The following is a 19,251-nucleotide window of genomic DNA, read 5'->3' as shown; positions in this document are numbered from 1 at the left end:
TGCACAGACTGAGTGTTAGGTATGATTGTGAAATTTTGCAGCTTAGGTGTCATTGTTGCTGAGGAAAAAGTTGTAAGACCAAGATGGTACACAGTGATGTAAGATGTTGACTGAATGCAAGGTCCTTGGGTACCATCAGAATGCCTTTCTTTCAAATGAATGGTTACTTTGGGAGGCTCAGGTGAGACATACTTACAATGTGAAGGAATGTCAAGTATGACAATTTAGCCATGTGGTGCTCTTAATCATGGTCCAGTGTACAGGTACCTTACTGTTAAGGACGCCATCACCTGGAAAGTCATGTGCCACCTGGGCGTATCACATAGATGGCAAAGGATAGGGAAAGCAAAAACAAGAGAACAAATTCCACTAACAGCCACACATGCTAACAACATCACAATACCACCACCATTTTTCACAGGAGGTGGCACGTTTTGGATCATGAGTAAATTCTTTTCCACATGTTTCTCTTTCCAGCATTTTGGTAGAAGCATAGAAGTAGAGAGACTGGAATGCCAACTGCAGATCTCTTTCCACTGAGTTCTATTTGTGAGCTTGCGACCCCAAGATTTCAGCCACTCAGCCGGGAGAGTTGGGGTAATTCACTTCCGGTCATCTGCCAACAGTAACACCAGATGCGCCTGTAAAGGACAGTTTTTGCATGCTTTCTTGCGTTTTTTGCCGGAGCCGCTCATTTTGCGGCACAAAACCACCTCCGTGTTGGTCTCACAGGACGGCTTAAAGGTGGATTTCAGACGGCTGGTTGCTTTTCAGTCGTGTGATTATCCGAGAAATTGAGCATGAGCTGGACATGCCCCAACATGTCCTGTGAGGCTTCATCACGGCGTTGCTTTGCGCCATGCGGCTCCACCGCGACGTGCGGAATTCCGCTCCTCTTTCCATGACAAAAACTCCTGTAACAGTGGAATGTGCCATTTGTTTCTAAACTGGATGCTGTCTTGATCCAGTATGTCGTCTGACTAGCACAGGAATTGTGAAAAGACGTGGACATCAGCACTTTTTCGGCACATTGAGACAGACGTGCGGAGGAGTTCCGTGCATCGCGGTGGAGCCGCATGACGCAAAGCAACGCCGTGATGAAGCCTCACAGGACATGTTGGGGCATGTCCAGCTAATGCTCAATTTCTCGGATAATCACACGACTGAAAAGCAACCGACAGCTGTATGAAATCCACCTTTAAGCCGTCCTGTGAGACCAACACGGAGGTGGTTTTGTGCCGCGTAATGAGCGGCTCCGTGGCGTGTCCCTCCGCTTTTCTTTCCATGAAAAAAACTCCTGTAACAGTGGAATGTGCCGAAAAAGTGCTGATATCCACGTCTTCTGCCTTTTTGTGAAAGTCAGATGACGTCCAGGATCAACAAAGCCTTCACGTGGGAAATGCTCTGGTTGTTTCAGCGGGGTGTCAGCCTGTCGATCGGCGCTTGGAGCACGGCGCGCTCTCAGCAGTTGTGGGCCGTCCTTAAAGCGTCAGTAACACTCCTTAATCTGTGTAACCCCCATAAAATCGTCCCTGAAAGTCATATTAATTTTCTGAACGGTGTCCACCTGGACGTCTCCACAGTTTCTGGAAAAAAAATGATGCAGCAAAGCTCCAAATCATTCAGACATTTATTCGCAATAAAAAAACGACGAGAGGGGTAGACCGGTGCTCATACAAAGCCTGCTCACAGGCGAATGACGCAACCGACAGGCGTGAAAAAACTCACGCATGCACACGAAGGTTCAAGCTTGGCTTATGCAGTCACACGTGATTCAAATCCATATAGTTTTTGAAAAAAAATAAAAAGGTCGGATACTTTTCTAACAGACCTCGTATACTTAATGAAAGTGGTCTTGAGGCCCGCAGTTTTTTAGAGAATCAAGAAAAAATGGTGAACTCTCCTTCCTAAAGTTAGTCCACTATTGCATTCACTTGATAAATTTATTTTTTGTTTTGTTTTTCTGAGTAATTATTTGTGTTTTTCTGAGTAATTTATTTTTTGTCTGTTTTTCAGAATAATTATTTCTGTTTTTCTGAGTAATTTATTTTTAGGTTTGTTTTTTGGGGTAATTTATTTTTAGGTTTGTTTTTTCACTATTTTTTCTGGTTTTTTTTTTTTTTTTTTGCTATTTTTCTTTCTTTCTTTCTTTCTTTTTTACGATTTTTTCCAGTTTTTCTGAGTTTTTGTTTTCTGTTTTGCGTGGTAATCCCCCCCTGTTTTTTGGGGTATTTTTTTTCTGAAATAGTCCTCAGGTGCCTGTGTAGAGTTGACAAACTAATGATAATACCATCCATATGACTTAAAGACAGGGCAGTCTCCCAGTGTCTTAAACCCAGATCAAAGTAAAACTCGATTAAACTGAACAATGTCATGTTTGTTACCAAATCCAGCTCTCAGTGAATGAATGCGTCTTCCAATTCTCTCTAAAGTCAGAAAAAAATTGATCCGAAAAACAGAAGACAAAAAAATTTAGAAAATCAGGAAAAAATTATTCCAAAAAACAGACCAAAAAAATTAATTACTCAGAAAAACAGAAATAATTATTCAAAAAAACAGATGAAAAATAAATTAATCAGAAAAACAAAAATAGTTACTCAGTAAAACAAAAGATAAATTTATCAAATGAATGCAACATGCTTCCATAGTCCACCTTTGATTTGGCTGGTGTTGTCTACTTTTGCTTAGATGAAAATTTCTGTCTTTACAAATTTAGATTTGATCTGTGCCCAACATTATGTCAATATGTATATGGGTTTCTTTGAGAACCTTTTTGTGTAAAGAGCTATATTCCACACCACCACAGTAATGAAGTACATAACTGAAGGATTAAAGTGTTTAACCCTATTCAGAAGACATTAGTTTCATCTAAAGAGGTGAAATAGTGTAAGATTTATTAAGACTGAAGTGCATGGAATAAGAAAGCTCAATATACAGTGCATCGGGAAAGTATTCACGGCACTTAACTTTTTCCACATTTTATGTTACAGCTTTATTCCTATATAAATAGGTACAAATGCACACCAAGATCCTCTGCTGAGGTGCATATGCAGAAATAGTAACTCAAATATAAAGAAAAAGCATAGCACACTCAAAATATTGATGTCCTGCCACTGTTTTATTTCATAATAATGTATCGGCCAAAGGCCTTCGTCAGATCGCAGCTTCAGTTGGACCAAGTGTTCAAAATAATAAATAAAACAGTGGCAGGACTGCTTTATTCCTATACATACATACGTGTGTGTGTGTGTGTGTGTAAGAAACAAATCACATGTACATTTGTATTCACAGCCATTGCCATGAAGCTCAAAACTGAGCTCAGGTGCATCCTGTTTCCACTGATCATCCTTGAGATGTTTCTATAACTTAATTGGTGTCCACCTGGGGTAAACCGAGTTGATTGGACATGATTTGGAAAGGCGCACACCTGTCTATATATAAGGTCCCACAGTTGACAGTGCATGTCAGAGCACATCAAGCATGAAGTCAAAGGAATTGTTTGTAGACCTCTGACACAGGATTATCAAAGCACCAATCTGGGGAAAGGTACAAAAACATTTCTGCTGCTTTGAAGATCCCAATGAACACAGTGGCCTCCATCATCCGTAAATAGAAGTTTGGATCCTCCAGGACTCTTCATAGAGCTGGCCGCCTGGCTAAACTGAGTGATTAGGGGAAAAGGGCCTTAGTCCGGGAGGTGACCAAGAACTCAATGGTCACTCTGTCAGAGCTCCAGCATTCCTCCGTGGAGAGAGGAGAACCTTTCAAAAAGGACAACTATCTCTGCAGCAATCCACCAATCAAGCCTGTATGGTAGAGTGGCCAGACGGAAGCCACTCCTTAGTAAGAGGTACATGGCAGCCTGCCTGGAGTTTGTCAAAAGGCACCTGAAGGACTTTCAGACCATGAGAAACAGAATTCTCTGGTCTGATGAGACAAAAATTGAACTCTTTGGTGTGAGGACACTTCAGTTGTCCTGAAATGGCTTCAGGACAACTCTGTGAATGTCTTTCAGTGGTCCAGCCAGAGCTCAGACCTGAATCCGATTGAACATCTCTGGAGAGATCTGAAAATGGCTGTACACCGATGCTCCCCATCCAACGTGATGGAGCTTGAGAGGAATGGACAAAACTGCTCAAAGGTAGGTGCACCAAGCTTGTGGCATCATATTCAAGAAAACTTGAAGCTGTAATTGCTGCCAAAGGTGCATCAACAAAGTATTGCGCAAAGGGTGTGAATACTTACGTACATGTGATTTATTAGTTTTTTATTTTTTAATAAATTTGCAAAAAAAAAAAAAAAAAAAAACTTTTTTCATGGTATCATTATGGGGTGTTGTGAGTAGAATATTGAGGAGAAAAAATGAAATGAATTTACTCTATTTTGCAATATGGCTGTAACATAACAAAATGTGGAAAAAGTGAAGCGCTGTGAATACTTTCCAGATACACCGTAAATGACTGAATGGATACTGAAGGAACAGGCAAGACACACAGCTGTCACTCCTTGAAAAATAAAAGCAAAAACAACAAAAATAAATTGACATGCGTCTGCGTATTTATCTTTGATCTCAGTTCTGAAAGAATGGATTTATCTCTGCAGTCACTTTCTCTCATGAAGCATGTCTCCATGCTTGAGATAAACTGCAGAACAATCCTTTCCCACAGAGGCATGTGTTCACAGCACATTAATATAAACTTAGGTAATTTCTGAGGATTTAAAAGGCATGGGAACACTGCTGTGGATGCGTACATTTCATAAAAATGACTGAAATTGTGACTTTAGATGTGTTCAAAAACTAAGGCACCAGCATCTCAAAACACTGAGAAAAAGAAATATAATACAATATAATTAATAAATAAGAAAAAAGTATGGCTTGCTCAGAGTCCCCGAGTTTTAATTTGAGTATTGAGTCACATGACTGTGAAATGTTCACAACCTTCCATAGACTTTCATATGACTGTTGATCCAAACAGGAAGTCGGCTTTATTCTCACTAGCAAAATGAAATGAAATTAAAACACTGAAATGAAGTCTTTAAATGCATACTGATACATTTATACACACTTTTATACTTTGACTCTGAGCAAACTTCTTATTTACTAATTATGATGTAGTATATTTCCTTTTCTCAATATTTTGAGGGAGTGGCACCCTGGTGCCCTCTAGTGAGTAGCCGGCCCTTCTTCGAATACAGACAATCAGGTAGCAATCCTCCCCCCCCCCCCCCCCCCCCCCCCCAATAAAAACAAGTTTCACATCATCTGTTTTCCTAAAGGCATGTAGCCAGAAAGAGATATTGAAAGCACACACACACCCCACCCCACCCCGCACTCTCTCAGCCCCCCGTAGGGTAAAGTTCCACTTTTGAAAATATTTTCAAAACATTACCTTACATATAATAAGAATGATCATATTAATAACAATCTACCCATGGCAGCATGGTGGATTAGTGGTTAGCACTGTTGCCTCACAGCAAGAAGGTCATGGGTTCGATTCTCACCTGGGGCTTTTCTGTGTGGAGTTTGCATGTTATCACCATGTTTGGGTGGGTTCCTTTGGGGTACTCTGGCTTCCTTCCACATCCAAAAACATGCATGTTAGGTGAAGTGTTTGTCTGAATGTGTAAGTCTGAATGTGTTTATATATGGCCCTTCAATAGACTGGCTACTAATCTGAGTCCTGTCCAGGGCTCATGCTCCATGACTGTTGGAATAGGCTCCAGCACCCCCGTGACTCTTAATTGGAGTAAGCAGGTATAGAAAATGGATAATCCATCCATTATCTATTGTGCCATTTTCTAGCACTTAACTGCGTCTGTGTTTCTGTGGGCGTCTCAAAAAAATCAAACTGAAAGTGGTAAAACTAGTTCGCTCACCTATGTTTTCCTTTGCCTCAGCTAGAAATATGTTGATGTATACATTGAACAGACTGTAGACTAAATAAATGTACCACTTACAGTTCGTAATAATAACCTCACACTGGCTATTAAATATATACAAAACAAATCAGTAAATCTCATAATTTAAAACTGTTTTAATGCTTTAACAAATGTTAATGTAACCAAATGTAACCTCAGGACATGAGAAACACAAAACCAGTTAGACTTGATTACTAACAGTGAGCACATGCAAACCATTTGTTCCCTGGTTAAATGTTTTGATTCTAGTTAACCCAAGCAGGAATTGAACAAAATAATATGGATGTTTATTTATTTATTTGATTTATTTATTGTTTATTTGATGAGGACAATGCACATTAATGAACACTTTGTACATTTTCATGCCTTAGTGTAAATATGTCATATTTAGCTAAAAGCTACTTTCCATCTGTAGTCCTCAGACACACAACAACAAACAATTACAATAAATAAATTAAAACAAAACATGAGATTATGTACTAATACATGTCACCTGTGTCGACAGGTTATTTATTTTACATTTTTTAAGCTCATTTTTAAAAGCATTCAGGGTGGGACTGTCTCGTATAGTTGTTGGAAGGCTGTTCCAGTTTGTACAACACTTCACAGAAATGATGTTTTGTCCTGTGGCAGTTTGTCTGAAGGGCACCTCACAGTCCCCTCTAGAAGCAGACCGAGTCCTGAGGTTAGGACTATGTCTAATAAATTCCTCCAGAGGAGGTGGGGCAAGGCCAGGGAGAGTTAAAAATCTGGAACGCTTCATGAATTTGCGTGTCATGCAAATTCGTCACATGCTCTATCACAGTTTACGGTCATCTCGCCAAACTGACCATCTTTACTCTTCGCCCCATTGAATAGCTGAAGAACGATAGCCATGCAAAGAGTATAAATTATTGAAATGAAATAGTTCTTGTCAAAATTGTTATCGAACATACACTAATCTTGTTGCTTTTCTTCCACTACGGGTCAATATTATGACCAACCATGGTAGATAAGCAAGCGCATCTTGCATAAATATCTATAAATTATTATACAAATAATGAATGTTTACCTGTGCAATGGTAAGAATGTCTCATGAGGTGAAAGATGGAATGTTTCAGCTTTCACCTCATGAAATATTCTTTCCATTACACAAATTAAAAAACATTAATTATTTGTTTTATACAATGCCTAAAACAGATTGTTGTCATTTGATATTTCATTAATTTATAAACAAGAGAAAAGGGACTTACATTTTGGTGTGCGTTGCTGGTCCTTTGAGGTCAACATGTTTTAAATAGTCCTACACAAACTTTAAATAGCAGTCTAATCCAATCCAAAATTGTTCTCAGTCAACTCGCAAAAACAGTCAGATTGTTCAAAAACAATCTGTTGGGAAAGTGAAATGCACAGACCCACGCGTAAATGAATGGTCAATAGGAATTCAAAATAAATGACAATTTATTATGCAAATGTGCAACACAACCAAATATGCTTGAGTCAATCAATAACCAAAATGGTGACGCGTGGGCAGGCCCGAGGGTAGGAGACGCCTATCCAGAGAAGAACCGGGACCCACGAAGTTCCACCGCCAACGGAGGCCTGCAACACACCAGAGCCACCAAGTCCTGATTTCCCCAGGTGGCACCACTCGTGGCTGTCAGACCCGATACTGCTGGCAGGAGCAAAAACAGGTTAGGGTGGGTGTGTGAACACCCAGCAAACAGTCAGCAACTCACAGAAATCCTCTTGGAGGAATAAATCCAGATACTCCCAGAGTGCAGAGGAAAAACTGGAGGACGTGCAATGTCTATTGTTATACTTAGTAAGTCAGAAGTGAGGAGTGGAGACGCCAACTCCTCCAACTTCCACAAACTCGGCTACAAGCTGCAAGTATAAGTCACAACTGCAAAGACTTCAGTAACAATGAATGTGCATACGGCACAAAACAGCTGAGTCGGTTTACCTGCGTGGTAAGCTGATAATTCGGCAGAGTTATGGTGTCTCTCCCAGGCTTTTATGGATGAGGTGATGAATGATGACAGACAACTGACAGCCAAATGGTGCACCTGGAGGATCCACATGGCCAGTGCGCCCTCTGGAGCCCGAAAAATGCCAACAGGCAGGGCGCCCTCTGGTGGTGGGCCAGCAGTACCTCCTCTTCGGCGGCCCACACAACACAATCCTGATGATGTAGTCTGTATCTGACGCCGCGCACTGACTTCTTCGTGTACAGACTGCCATCTCCTTTCCTCAGTCCAATGAAAAATCTCAGACAGAAATTTGTTAATGGGATAAACAAGCTGATCGTCGGTAACTTTGTTTCCGCTGACAACGACACTGGGAGAACTCAAGAAACCAGATAAATGGAAGGAATATTCAGGGGACAGAACAAGCACGGGCTGGACTGAAAGGCACAGGATGCGCAGAATGGCAATGTTTTAGCCTCTTGTCTGCCTCTTGCAGTGAGGGAATATTGCTAATCACTAAGCCATCGTGCTGCCATGTTGTTGTTATTATTATTATTATTATTACAGTGGGGTAAAAAAGTATTTAGTCAGTCCCTGATTGTGCAAGTTCTCCTAATTAGAAAGATGAGAGAGTTCTGTAATTTTCATCATAGGTACACTTCAACTATGAGAGACAAAATGAGAAAAAAAAAAATCCAGGAAATCACACTGTTGGATTTTTAAAGAATTTATTTGTAAATTATGGTGGAAAATAAGTATTTGGTCACCCACAAACAAGCAAGATTTCTGGCTCTCACAGACCTGTAACTTCTTCCTTAAGAAGCTCTTCAGTTCTCCACTCGTACCTGTATTAATGACATCTGTTGGAACTCGTTATCTGTATAAAAGACACCTGCCCACAGCCTCAAACAGTCAGACTCCAAACTCAACCATGGCCAAGACCAAAGAGCTGTTGAAGGACACCAGGAAGAACAACTCAGATCCTGCAGTGCCAGGCGTGTCCCCCTGCTTAAGACAGTACATGTCCAGGCCCATCTGAAATTTGCCAGAGAGCATATGGATGATCCAGAAGAGGACTGGGAGAATATCATGTGGTCAGATGAAACCAAAATAGAAGTTTTTGGTAAGAACTCAACTCATTGTGTTTGAAGGAAGAAGAATGCTGAGTTGCATTCCAAGAACACCATACCTACTGTGAAGCATGGGGGTGGAAACATCATGCTTTGGGACTGTTTTTCTGCAAAGGGGACAGGACGAGTGATCCGCGTTAAGGGAAGAATGAACGTGACCATGTACTGTCAGATTTTAAACCAAAACCTCCTTCCATCAGTGAGAGCATTGAAGATGCAATGTGGCTTGGTCTTCCAGCATGACAATGATCCCAAAGACAATGCTTGGGCAATGAAGGAGTGACTCCGTAAAAAGCATTTCAAGGTCATGGAGTGGCCAAGCCAGTCTCCAGACATCAACCCCATAGAAAATTTGTTGAGGGAGTTGAAAGTTTGTGGATTGCTAGTGGGTGACCAAATACTTATTTTCCACCATAATTTACAAATAAATTCTTTAAAAATCCTACAATGTGATTTCCTGGATTTTTTTTTTTTTCTCATTTTGTGTCTCATAGTTGAATTGTACCTATGATGAAAATTACAGACCTGTGTCATCTTTCTAAGTAGGAGAATTTGTACAATCAGGGACTGACTAAATACTTTTTTACCCCACTGTATTAATAATAGTAATAATAATAATAATACAATAACATGCTTTTGGAGGGTGGTATGCATTTTCAGAGGCCCGACGTCCATGCCCAGTCACCCAAAATGACAGATATTCGCCCGAGTTAGATGAGGGCGAATATCTCTCATTGCGGGCAACGGCATGGACGGAGGGACTCAGAAAATGCATACCGTACAACAAATGCATGTTATTTGCATTATTATCACTTACTGAGATACACAACACGTAACGCGTACATAAAAAGTTGGCCACTTTAACTTTTGTCCTGTCGGCTGGCGCGCGCTGCTCTCTAAATTCGGCAGTGCGTCCTCATCAAGCTTGGCTGCTTTGGCTGCTGTTCATTGTCGTACTATCCATGAGAAAATCATCCGGAATATCCATATTGGGACCAACACACACGTCTCGCCTTTTTATCTTTTCCTCTGCGGACAGTTCTTGGCTGCACGCACTATGATGTCATTTGTTTACGCACAGCGGGCGGGTATAGCCAGGTAGCGTTGACATAAATCTACGCTACCGGCCTAGCAACGCCTTGGTAAAGTATTAATAATAATAATTAATAATCCTTCTGAAGAGCCCAAATGAGTCATCAATTAAGTTTTTTGATCAGTGAAATTGAAACAAAGAACACTGAGAGCTCTGACTGAAGACAATTTGCAAATGTTTGACATATTTCACCTTTTACCTGCTCTTAAAGGGGAATTCTGGGATTGTTCATCTTGGGATCTACTTTTACATGTTTTTTTGTTGTTGGTTTTTTTGGTTCACCTACTCACTTAGGTCAGAGACAATTTTAATCAATCTGGTATTGCATTAGAAGACAAACACTGTCACAGTGACACCATCTAATTTTTTGGGTCAGCCTAAAAACACTCACAGTAAACATGTTTCTTTTCACCACTGAAAAACCTAAAAATGTAATTAGAGGTGTTTGGAAGCACAGAAAACGTGCATGATTACGTCAATAAATGTAAAGAAACTTCTTAAAATGATGCCTTATACAGTGAGGTGCTTTCTGTAGCCTCCTGCCTACAGTCTCCACTGAGTCATTACAAGTCAGCTGTTTATAAAATCATTTGTGTTGATTTTGGGTCATTCTAAAAATGTCTCACTGTTTCGGTTGATTTTCACAGTGTTATTTGTTTTTTTTAAGCATTTGATTAAATTAAAAGGATCATTAAAGTCTAAAATAACTGCCTTAAAATCCCACAGAAAGAAAAAAGCAGGTGAGCATTCCCTTTGTGTCAGTCATCTGAAGCGGCAGAGACATCTCAGGTCATAACCCTGTCACTTCAGTTTTGGTGACTGTTATCTCCTGATTCATGGGAGAAGATTTACCGAGTGCCCTTAGAAAACTTTCAGCATTATTTTGACTGAACCAAAACTTACTGTCATGATGCCTGTTTTAAAAATGTCTGAAAAGTTGACAGGTGACAGTTACTGTCAAGTGCTTCTTTGTTTTACAGGAGACAAAGAGGGCGTCGCCCTGCCAGAGGTCAGGCTCATGCTGATTGGTTGGAGATGGGCCGGTAAGAGCTCCTCTGATAACACCATACTGAGAACCGAACGGTTTGAGTGTGGAAGAATCCGAACAGCTCAGGCAGAAGTAGGTCACGGAGAGGTCGAGGGTTGAAATCTCATTGTGGTCGACGCCCCAGGATGCAGCAAATCCCTCTCCCTCACAGAGATCCTAGAAGGAGACAAGAAAAGGTTCATCCAAATGTCCACCTGGACCAAACACTGTTCTCCTCATTGTTCCAATAGGCTCGGCTTTCTCAAAGCAGCAGAGGATAACTGTGGAGGAGCACATGAAGCTGCTGGGGGACACAGCTTGGAGGTACACATATGGTATACAATGCTGGTATTTCCAGCTGTAGGATAGTAATGTGCACTCAGTCACACCCCCCAAATGGATTTATTTATTCCCACTGTGCAGATCATTTTTTACATCCTGTGTCAAGATGGAAAGCATGATCTTCATACATATGACTAGCAGGAGGCAAATATCCATATCAAATATACTGTGTAAAATGTTTAATTGTATGGCAACACATGAGCAGCGTCATAACTTTTTGAAAGGTTTCTTTCATGATGCACATCATCCATCCGTCCATCCATTTTCTATACCCACTTACTCCAATTAAGGGTTATGGGGGGCTGGAGCCTAACCCAGCAGTCATAGGGCGTGAGGCAGGGTACACCTTGGACAGAATTCATGCACATCATGGATACTATTCATTATTTTAAACATTAACATTATAAGAAATGAAGAAACTTCATCAAATAGATACTGAGATTTCAGCCAAAGGGCTGCAGACTTTGATGTGTTGGATAGCAAATTGGGCTCAGTCTGGCAACTTAGCAGATCTGTAGGAAATTCACACTGATGTTGATGAACTGTCACTCTGGACAAAAAGGTGGACACACACATGAGCAGTTCTCTTATCCATCATATGGATGTCTTGTCCACTTGGGATAGTTATTGATTGTTAATAACCATTTGCAAAGACTCTGTTTCCTCTCCATGTTTCATTGTTAGTTCAGTCATGTGGTCTACTGCATTGTCTATGTCTAACTGTGTTTTGTCCGACAACAGAAAAAAAGAAATCAATTCCAAAACTGCAGCTCATTCTTCTGGGAAGTCGATCTTTTGGGAAGACCTCAGTTGGGAACACCATCTTAGGACGCAAAGACCACGAGGATGGCATAAGAATGACACACTCAGTAGCCCAGACAAGTTTTGTAGGTACAACTGAAGTAACTGTGGTTGACACACCAGGCTGGTGGAAAGGCTTCACTGTCATTGACACTCCGGAAGTAGTCAAGGAGGAAATGAAGCTTAGCATGTTCCTTTGTCCTCCCGGGCCCCATGTCTTTCTCCTGGTGATTGATGCAGATGCGTCTTTCCGGGCAAGGCACTTTGACGCATCTGGAGCTTCTTGGAGAAGTATGGAAATGCACCATTGTAGTCTTCACCAGAGGAGACTGGCTGGGAACCCGTAATGTAGAAGAGTACATTGAAGGCGAGGGAGAGGCCCTGCAGTCTCTAGTTGAACATGTCATGGACAGCAAAAACGCAGATGATGGCAGCCAAGTTACAGAGCTGCTCCAGAAAATCTCTGAAACTAAAGCTGGAAATGACTGGAGCCATTGTGTCCCAGATGAGCAAATCCTTTTGAAAATTGAAGAAAGAAGAGAAAAAGTGGAAGAAGCTGCAAAACTAAGACAAAATCAAGTTGACACCAGAAGAAACAGCTTCAAAGGTATAGCTCATGGTCACCTCTCATCAGTATTGTTACACCTGTGCCCACACAACAGGAGTAAACACACTCCACAGTAAACAAAATCACAATAATGTAATATAATTTATTAGTATTGCTGTCACATATTTATGTATCCTTGCATTATTTAGTGATGTACAGGTGTAAGAGCTGCACTCTGCGTTGTGCTGTTTTGATTCTGCCCATTCGGTCCCCTTGGGACGTGAACACACGATCCCTGGCATAGGAGGCAGAAAACCAAAAGGCCAAAACTCAAGGCTCTGGCCTTGTGACCAGATAATCCTTTTGAGCTGTTGGGGAGTGAGGTTTACTAACTACATATGCACAGCGACTCCTGCTGGCTTCCATTGCACTCACCCCCCCCTAAACTCATTCCAATCCAGATCACGGCACCACTGTAGCAGCTGCACTCTGCGTTGTGTTGTTTCGACTCCGCCCATTCGCTCCCTTTGGGACGTGAACTCACGATCCCTAGCATGTGAGGTGGACTATCTAACCAGAATGCTAAAACCCAGGGCTCTGGCCTTGTGACCAGATAATCCTTTTGAGCTGTTGGGGAGGGAGGTTTACTACAGACTGCCTTAACTGAGAGAGTGGTGTCATCTCAGAACATGGCGCCATTTTGGTTCCTAATACCCCTTTCACAGCTGGCCAACTTAGAGTTGCATAATACGAGGTCTATTAGAAAAGTATCCGACCTTATTATTTTTTTCAAAAACCATATGGATTTGAATCATGTGTGATTGCGTCAGACAAGCTTGAACCCTCGTGCGCATGCGTGAGTTTTTCCACACCTGTCGGTTGCGTCATTCGCCTGTGAGCAGGCTTTGAGTGAGGAGTGGTCCACCCCCTCGGCGGATTTTCATTGTCAGGAAATGGCGGAATGATTTGGGCTTTTTTTCCATCAGAATTTTTTCAGAAACTGTTAGAGACTGGCAGCTGGAAACCATTCGAAAAATTTATCTGGCTTTCGGTGAAAATTTTACAGGCTTTACAGAGAATAAGGACTGTTACTACAGCTTTAAGGGCGGCTTTAATGATGCTCGGCGTGCCGCGCTCTGTGCCGCCATCGAGAGCCACAAACCACTGGATCATTTCTAAACGGATGGCTCTGTGGAGCCAGGACCGTTGTGTGCCATTTCTCTGGTTATCACAAGAGCTGGACATCAACCATTTTCCGGCAGATTTCACTTTTAACAAGAGATTTTGTCATGGAAAGCCGAGCGGAGGCTTCGCGCATCACAATGGATTCACTACTGGAACGAGACAAAACCACCTCCGTTTTGGTCTCACAGGACGGCTTTGAGATGGCGTTCAGACAGCTGTTGGTGGTTTTTCCATCGAGTGATTATCCGAGAAATTGTGGATGTGCCTGGACATGCCAGAACATGTCCCGTGAGGCTTCATCACGGCATTGCTGTGCGCCATGCGGCACCGCCACGACGCGCGGAATTCCTCCGTACGTCTGTCTCAATGTGCCGAAAAAGTGCTGATGTCCACGTCTTTTCACAATTCCTGTGCTAGTCAGACGACGTCCCGAATAAAACACAGAGTCCAGTTTGGAAATGAACGGCACAGTCCACTGTTACAAGAGTTTTTGTCATGGAAAGAGGAGCGGAGGCTTCGCGCGTCGCGGTGGTGCCTGGCAAAAGCTCATAGGCTGCATCCACCATCTACTGGATTAAATAGAAATCGATGAGTATAACTCCTCACTGATTGATCACCAGTGAGAGGACATGTCATCCATTCCTCATGGACTAATCGCACGCGCGATTGCTGGCTGCGCGATTGCTGGCACTTTCACTTCCTCAAGTTCTGGCGCATTAAATAAAGTCCATTAACCCCTGGAAATAATGTATTCTGACTTTTTCCAATGTATCAACTGCGTGTCTAGGCAGTCTGTAAACTGTCATGGAGCCAGGTTTCTCCCCCACTGTGTGCAAGGTTTTTCTCCCCTGCACACAGCTTACACAGCCATTCCTGTGTACTAGATACACAGCACAATGCAACTCTACATAGGCCCGGTGTGAATGGGGCTTTACTCTGTATTTCTCTGCATTTCTCTGTGTGTACATTTTAGGAAAAACAGAAACATCCCGATGGCTGACAGACAGAGTGAAATGAACGCTGCTACATCCATTAACAAAGCTCCTGAGCTTTCATTCAAAAGTGATGCCTCAGATCTACATAGAATGCACAGAGAGGAGGTGGTGACAAAGAGGAGTTTTGGGACAGCACTGTAGCCAGGCTGACAAAGAGTCAGAGCTCTATTGAGCTGAGTATTCCATTAACTTTAACTAGTAATGACTTCATGACTTTCTTTGCTAACAAAATTTTAACTATTAGAGAAAAAATTACTCATAACCATCCCAAAGACGTATCGTTATCTTTGGCTGCTTTCAGTGATGCCGGTATTTGGTTAGACTCTTTCTCTCCGATTGTTCTGTCTGAGTTATTTTCATTAGTTACTTCATCCAAACCATCAACATGTTTATTAGACCCCATTCCTACCAAGCTGCTCAAGGAAGCCCTACCATTATTTAATGCTTCGATCTTAAATATGATCAATCTATCTTTGTTAGTTGGCTATGTACCACAGGCTTTTAAGGTGGCAGTAATTAAACCATTACTTAAAAAGCCATCACTTGACCCAGCTATCTTAGCTAATTATAGGCCAATCTCCAACCTTCTTTTTCTCTCAAAAATTCTTGAAAGGGTAGTTGTAAAACAGCTAACTGATCATCTGCAGAGGAATGGTCTATTTGAAGAGTTTCAGTCCGGTTTTAGAATTCATCATAGTACAGAAACAGCATTAGTGAAGGTTACAAATGATCTTCTTATGGCCTCGGACAGTGGACTCATCTCTGTGCTTGTTCTGTTAGACCTCAGTGCTGCTTTTGATACTGTTGACCAAAAAGTTTTATTACAGAGATTAGAGCATGCCATAGGTATTAAAGGCACTGCGCTGCGGTGGTTTGAATCATATTTGTCTAATAGATTACAATTTGTTCATGTAAATGGGGAATCTTCTTCACAGACTAAAGTTAATTATGGAGTTCCACAAGGTTCTGTGCTAGGACCAATTTTATTCACTTTATACATGCTTCCCTTAGGCAGTATTATTAGACGGTATTGCTTAAATTTTCATTGTTACGCAGATGATACCCAGCTTTATCTATCCATGAAGCCAGAGGACACACACCAATTAGCTAAACTGCAGGATTGTCTTACAGACATAAAGACATGGATGACCTCTAATTTCCTGCTTTTAAACTCAGATAAAACTGAAGTTATTGTACTTGGCCCCACAAATCTTAGAAACATGGTGTCTAACCAGATCCTTACTCTGGATGGCATTACCCTGACCTCTAGTAATACTGTGAGAAATCTTGGAGTCATTTTTGATCAGGATATGTCATTCAAAGCGCATATTAAACAAATATGTAGGACTGCTTTTTTGCATTTACGCAATATCTCTAAAATCAGAAAGGTCTTGTCTCAGAGTGATGCTGAAAAACTAATTCATGCATTTATTTCCTCTAGGCTGGACTATTGTAATTCATTATTATCAGGTTGTCCTAAAAGTTCCCTAAAAAGCCTTCAGTTAATTCAAAATGCTGCAGCTAGAGTACTGACGGGGACTAGAAGGAGAGAGCATATCTCACCCATATTGGCCTCTCTTCATTGGCTTCCTGTTAATTCTAGAATAGAATTTAAAATTCTTCTTCTTACTTATAAGGTTTTGAATAATCAGGTCCCATCTTATCTTAGGGACCTCGTAGTACCATATCACCCCAATAGAGCGCTTCGCTCTCAGACTGCAGGCTTACTTGTAGTTCCTAGGGTTTGTAAGAGTAGAATGGGAGGCAGAGCCTTCAGCTTTCAGGCTCCTCTCCTGTGGAACCAGCTCCCAATTCAGATCAGGGAGACAGACACCCTCTCTACTTTTAAGATTAGGCTTAAAACTTTCCTTTTTGCTAAAGCTTATAGTTAGGGCTGGATCAGGTGACCCTGAACCATCCCTTAGTTATGCTGCTATAGACGTAGACTGCTGGGGGGTTCCCATGATGCACTGTTTCTTTCTCTTTTTGCTCTGTATGCACCAATCTGCATTTAATCATTAGTGATCGATCTCTGCTCCCCTCCACAGCATGTCTTTTTCCTGGTTCTCTCTCTCAGCCCCAACCAGTCCCAGCAGAAGACTGCCCCTCCCTGAGCCTGGTTCTGCTGGAGGTTTCTTCCTGTTAAAAGGGAGTTTTTCCTTCCCACTGTAGCCAAGTGCTTGCTCACAGGGGGTCGTTTTGACCGTTGGGGTTTTACATAATTATTGTATGGCCTTGCCTTACAATATAAAGCGCCTTGGGGCAACTGTTTGTTGTGATTTGGCGCTATATAAAAAAATTGATTGATTGATTGAATTATATGCATTGTGGTCTATGACCTATAAAACTACAGTGAAACTACTATAGTGAAACTACAGTTTTTCACATTTTATAAGGAAATGTGAAAAACTGTTGGCTTTCATTCCAGAGTACTCTTAGTACTCTGGAATCATGAATGTTGTACTTTGTAATGTTACATGGAACAGTCACTGATATAGTTTTCTTCTTAGGTTCTAGATACAAATTACCGGAGCTCAGATTGTTTCTGCTTGGTGAAAACACAGTTGAGAAGAGCCCATTAGGAAATATCTTGCTACACAAAGAAGTCTTTGCCCCCTGTCAGAATGAGTATTGTCAGGCAGAGCAGGGGAAAGTTGGTGACAGACTGGTCACAGTCGTCAACACCCCGGGCTGGTGGAAGGACCCGTCCTACTGCACTAAAGAAATGGGCAAAAAAATTTGTGCATGGTTTGACTCTGTGCCCATTAGGAGTTCATGCGGTTCTGCTGGTTGTTCCCTTGCACTTGACATTCAGAGATGTTCAGAAGGTTGCCACTGAGGACCACATGAACCTCCTGGATTCCAGCGTCTGGAATCACACATTGGTTCTTTTCACCTATGGAGACAAACTCGCAGACGAATCCATAGAGGAGCACATTGAGAAGGAGCATCATGCTGTGCGCTGGCTGGTAGACAAGTGCAAGAACAGATATCTTGTCCTGAATAATACAAAGAAAAATGATGTGCGTCAGATTATGGAGCTCTATGGAAAGATAGATGACATGGTGGCAGGGAACAATGGCCAGCTCTTCTGCCCGGATATGAACACAATCCATCAGAGAATTCATGAGAAGTTCAGAAGGAAGAAAGCAAAGTATGTCGTGATCCAGCAACTGAATCAGGAGTACAGGACGAGGGAGCTGGAGCTGATGAGAGGCTTCAGACAAACACTCCTCGATTTACAATCCGAGATCAAGAGAAGCTCATCAGGCATTAAACACAAAGCGAGTAAGTGTTACAACAATGCAAATATTATACATACACACATATGTCTATTACACTGCTTCTATCTTTGTTTTGTTAATAGTTGCTGATGTAACAAAAATTAAAATCAAAGGGTTTGGTGAAAGCAAGAAGGATGGAAAGGATAGAGAGGGGAGCATCGATATGAAAATCAACCAGGAAATTGAAAAAATGGATAAAGGCACACTGCAGTCAACAGATCTTCTTCGAAGTAGCAAATACTTTCTGATGCCTGACTGTGAGTAAAACCTTTGTTTCCATCAGCTCCATTTAAAACTGCCATGACAAAAGCATCATAACTAGTTTGTTGTGCTTCATTTACAGTCAAGAGAGATGAACCAGGACCATTATTTACTGACTTTGGTGGAGTTCTGGATTGGATGTCGACACTCAGGTTCGACACAAATATCAACAACCAAATGTCAGTCAGGTCTCAGACATCAGGATACAGATCTGCAGCAGAAGATGACTTGTTTTGACATCAGACTTGCACATAGCCCATAAAGAATAGTTTTAACAGACTACTGGTATTGATTGGTTTTTGGTAAAAGGAACATTGTATTATATCTGGATCCAAATTCTGCTCGACTGAAAAACAGGGAGCTTGAATGTTTCCATTATTATATGTCACTTGGAGACAATGTTGCACAACTGATACCAGATTAAGAGCGGAAAAAAAAGACGAGTGTACTGGGAGATGCCCAACGGAGTGCCTACCAGGGATGTGACATTTGTTTTATGTTACGACCAAAGGTAGCCAACTGCCCCCAACTAGCTAAGCAAACATTGCATAAATGTGGCAGTTGGCTGTGGTGGTTCACACAAATTTGTCATCCATCATCCATCCATCTTAGCAGTGACATACATGTCTCTGGGTCCTCGGCCTTTGAGATCAAGGGGTGCCTGGGAAGAACTTGTCCAGAGTCATGAGGTCACTGAACAGAGGTGTTTGACAATGCC

The 19,251-nt window shown here is 41.7% G+C and overlaps 1 protein-coding gene across 1 annotated transcript; it reads left to right on the top strand.

Moving 5' to 3' along the window:
• The first annotated feature begins 247 nt into the window (after positions 1-247).
• LOC117518158 lies at positions 248-18,770 on the top strand. Its single transcript, XM_034179216.1, is given in 9 exon segments — positions 248-263; positions 11,072-11,233; positions 11,370-11,453; positions 12,202-12,526; positions 12,528-12,868; positions 17,499-17,728; positions 17,730-18,276; positions 18,356-18,529; positions 18,616-18,770. Coding segments are annotated over 9 exon segments (2,034 nt in total).
• The last annotated feature ends 481 nt before the right edge of the window (positions 18,771-19,251 follow it).

Source organism: Thalassophryne amazonica, chromosome 10 (genome assembly GCF_902500255.1).
Source record: "Thalassophryne amazonica chromosome 10, fThaAma1.1, whole genome shotgun sequence".
NCBI classification, from domain to species: domain Eukaryota; kingdom Metazoa; phylum Chordata; class Actinopteri; order Batrachoidiformes; family Batrachoididae; genus Thalassophryne; species Thalassophryne amazonica.
Note: the sequence above shows the minus strand (reverse complement) of the source record. Positions and strands in the feature narration are given on the sequence as shown.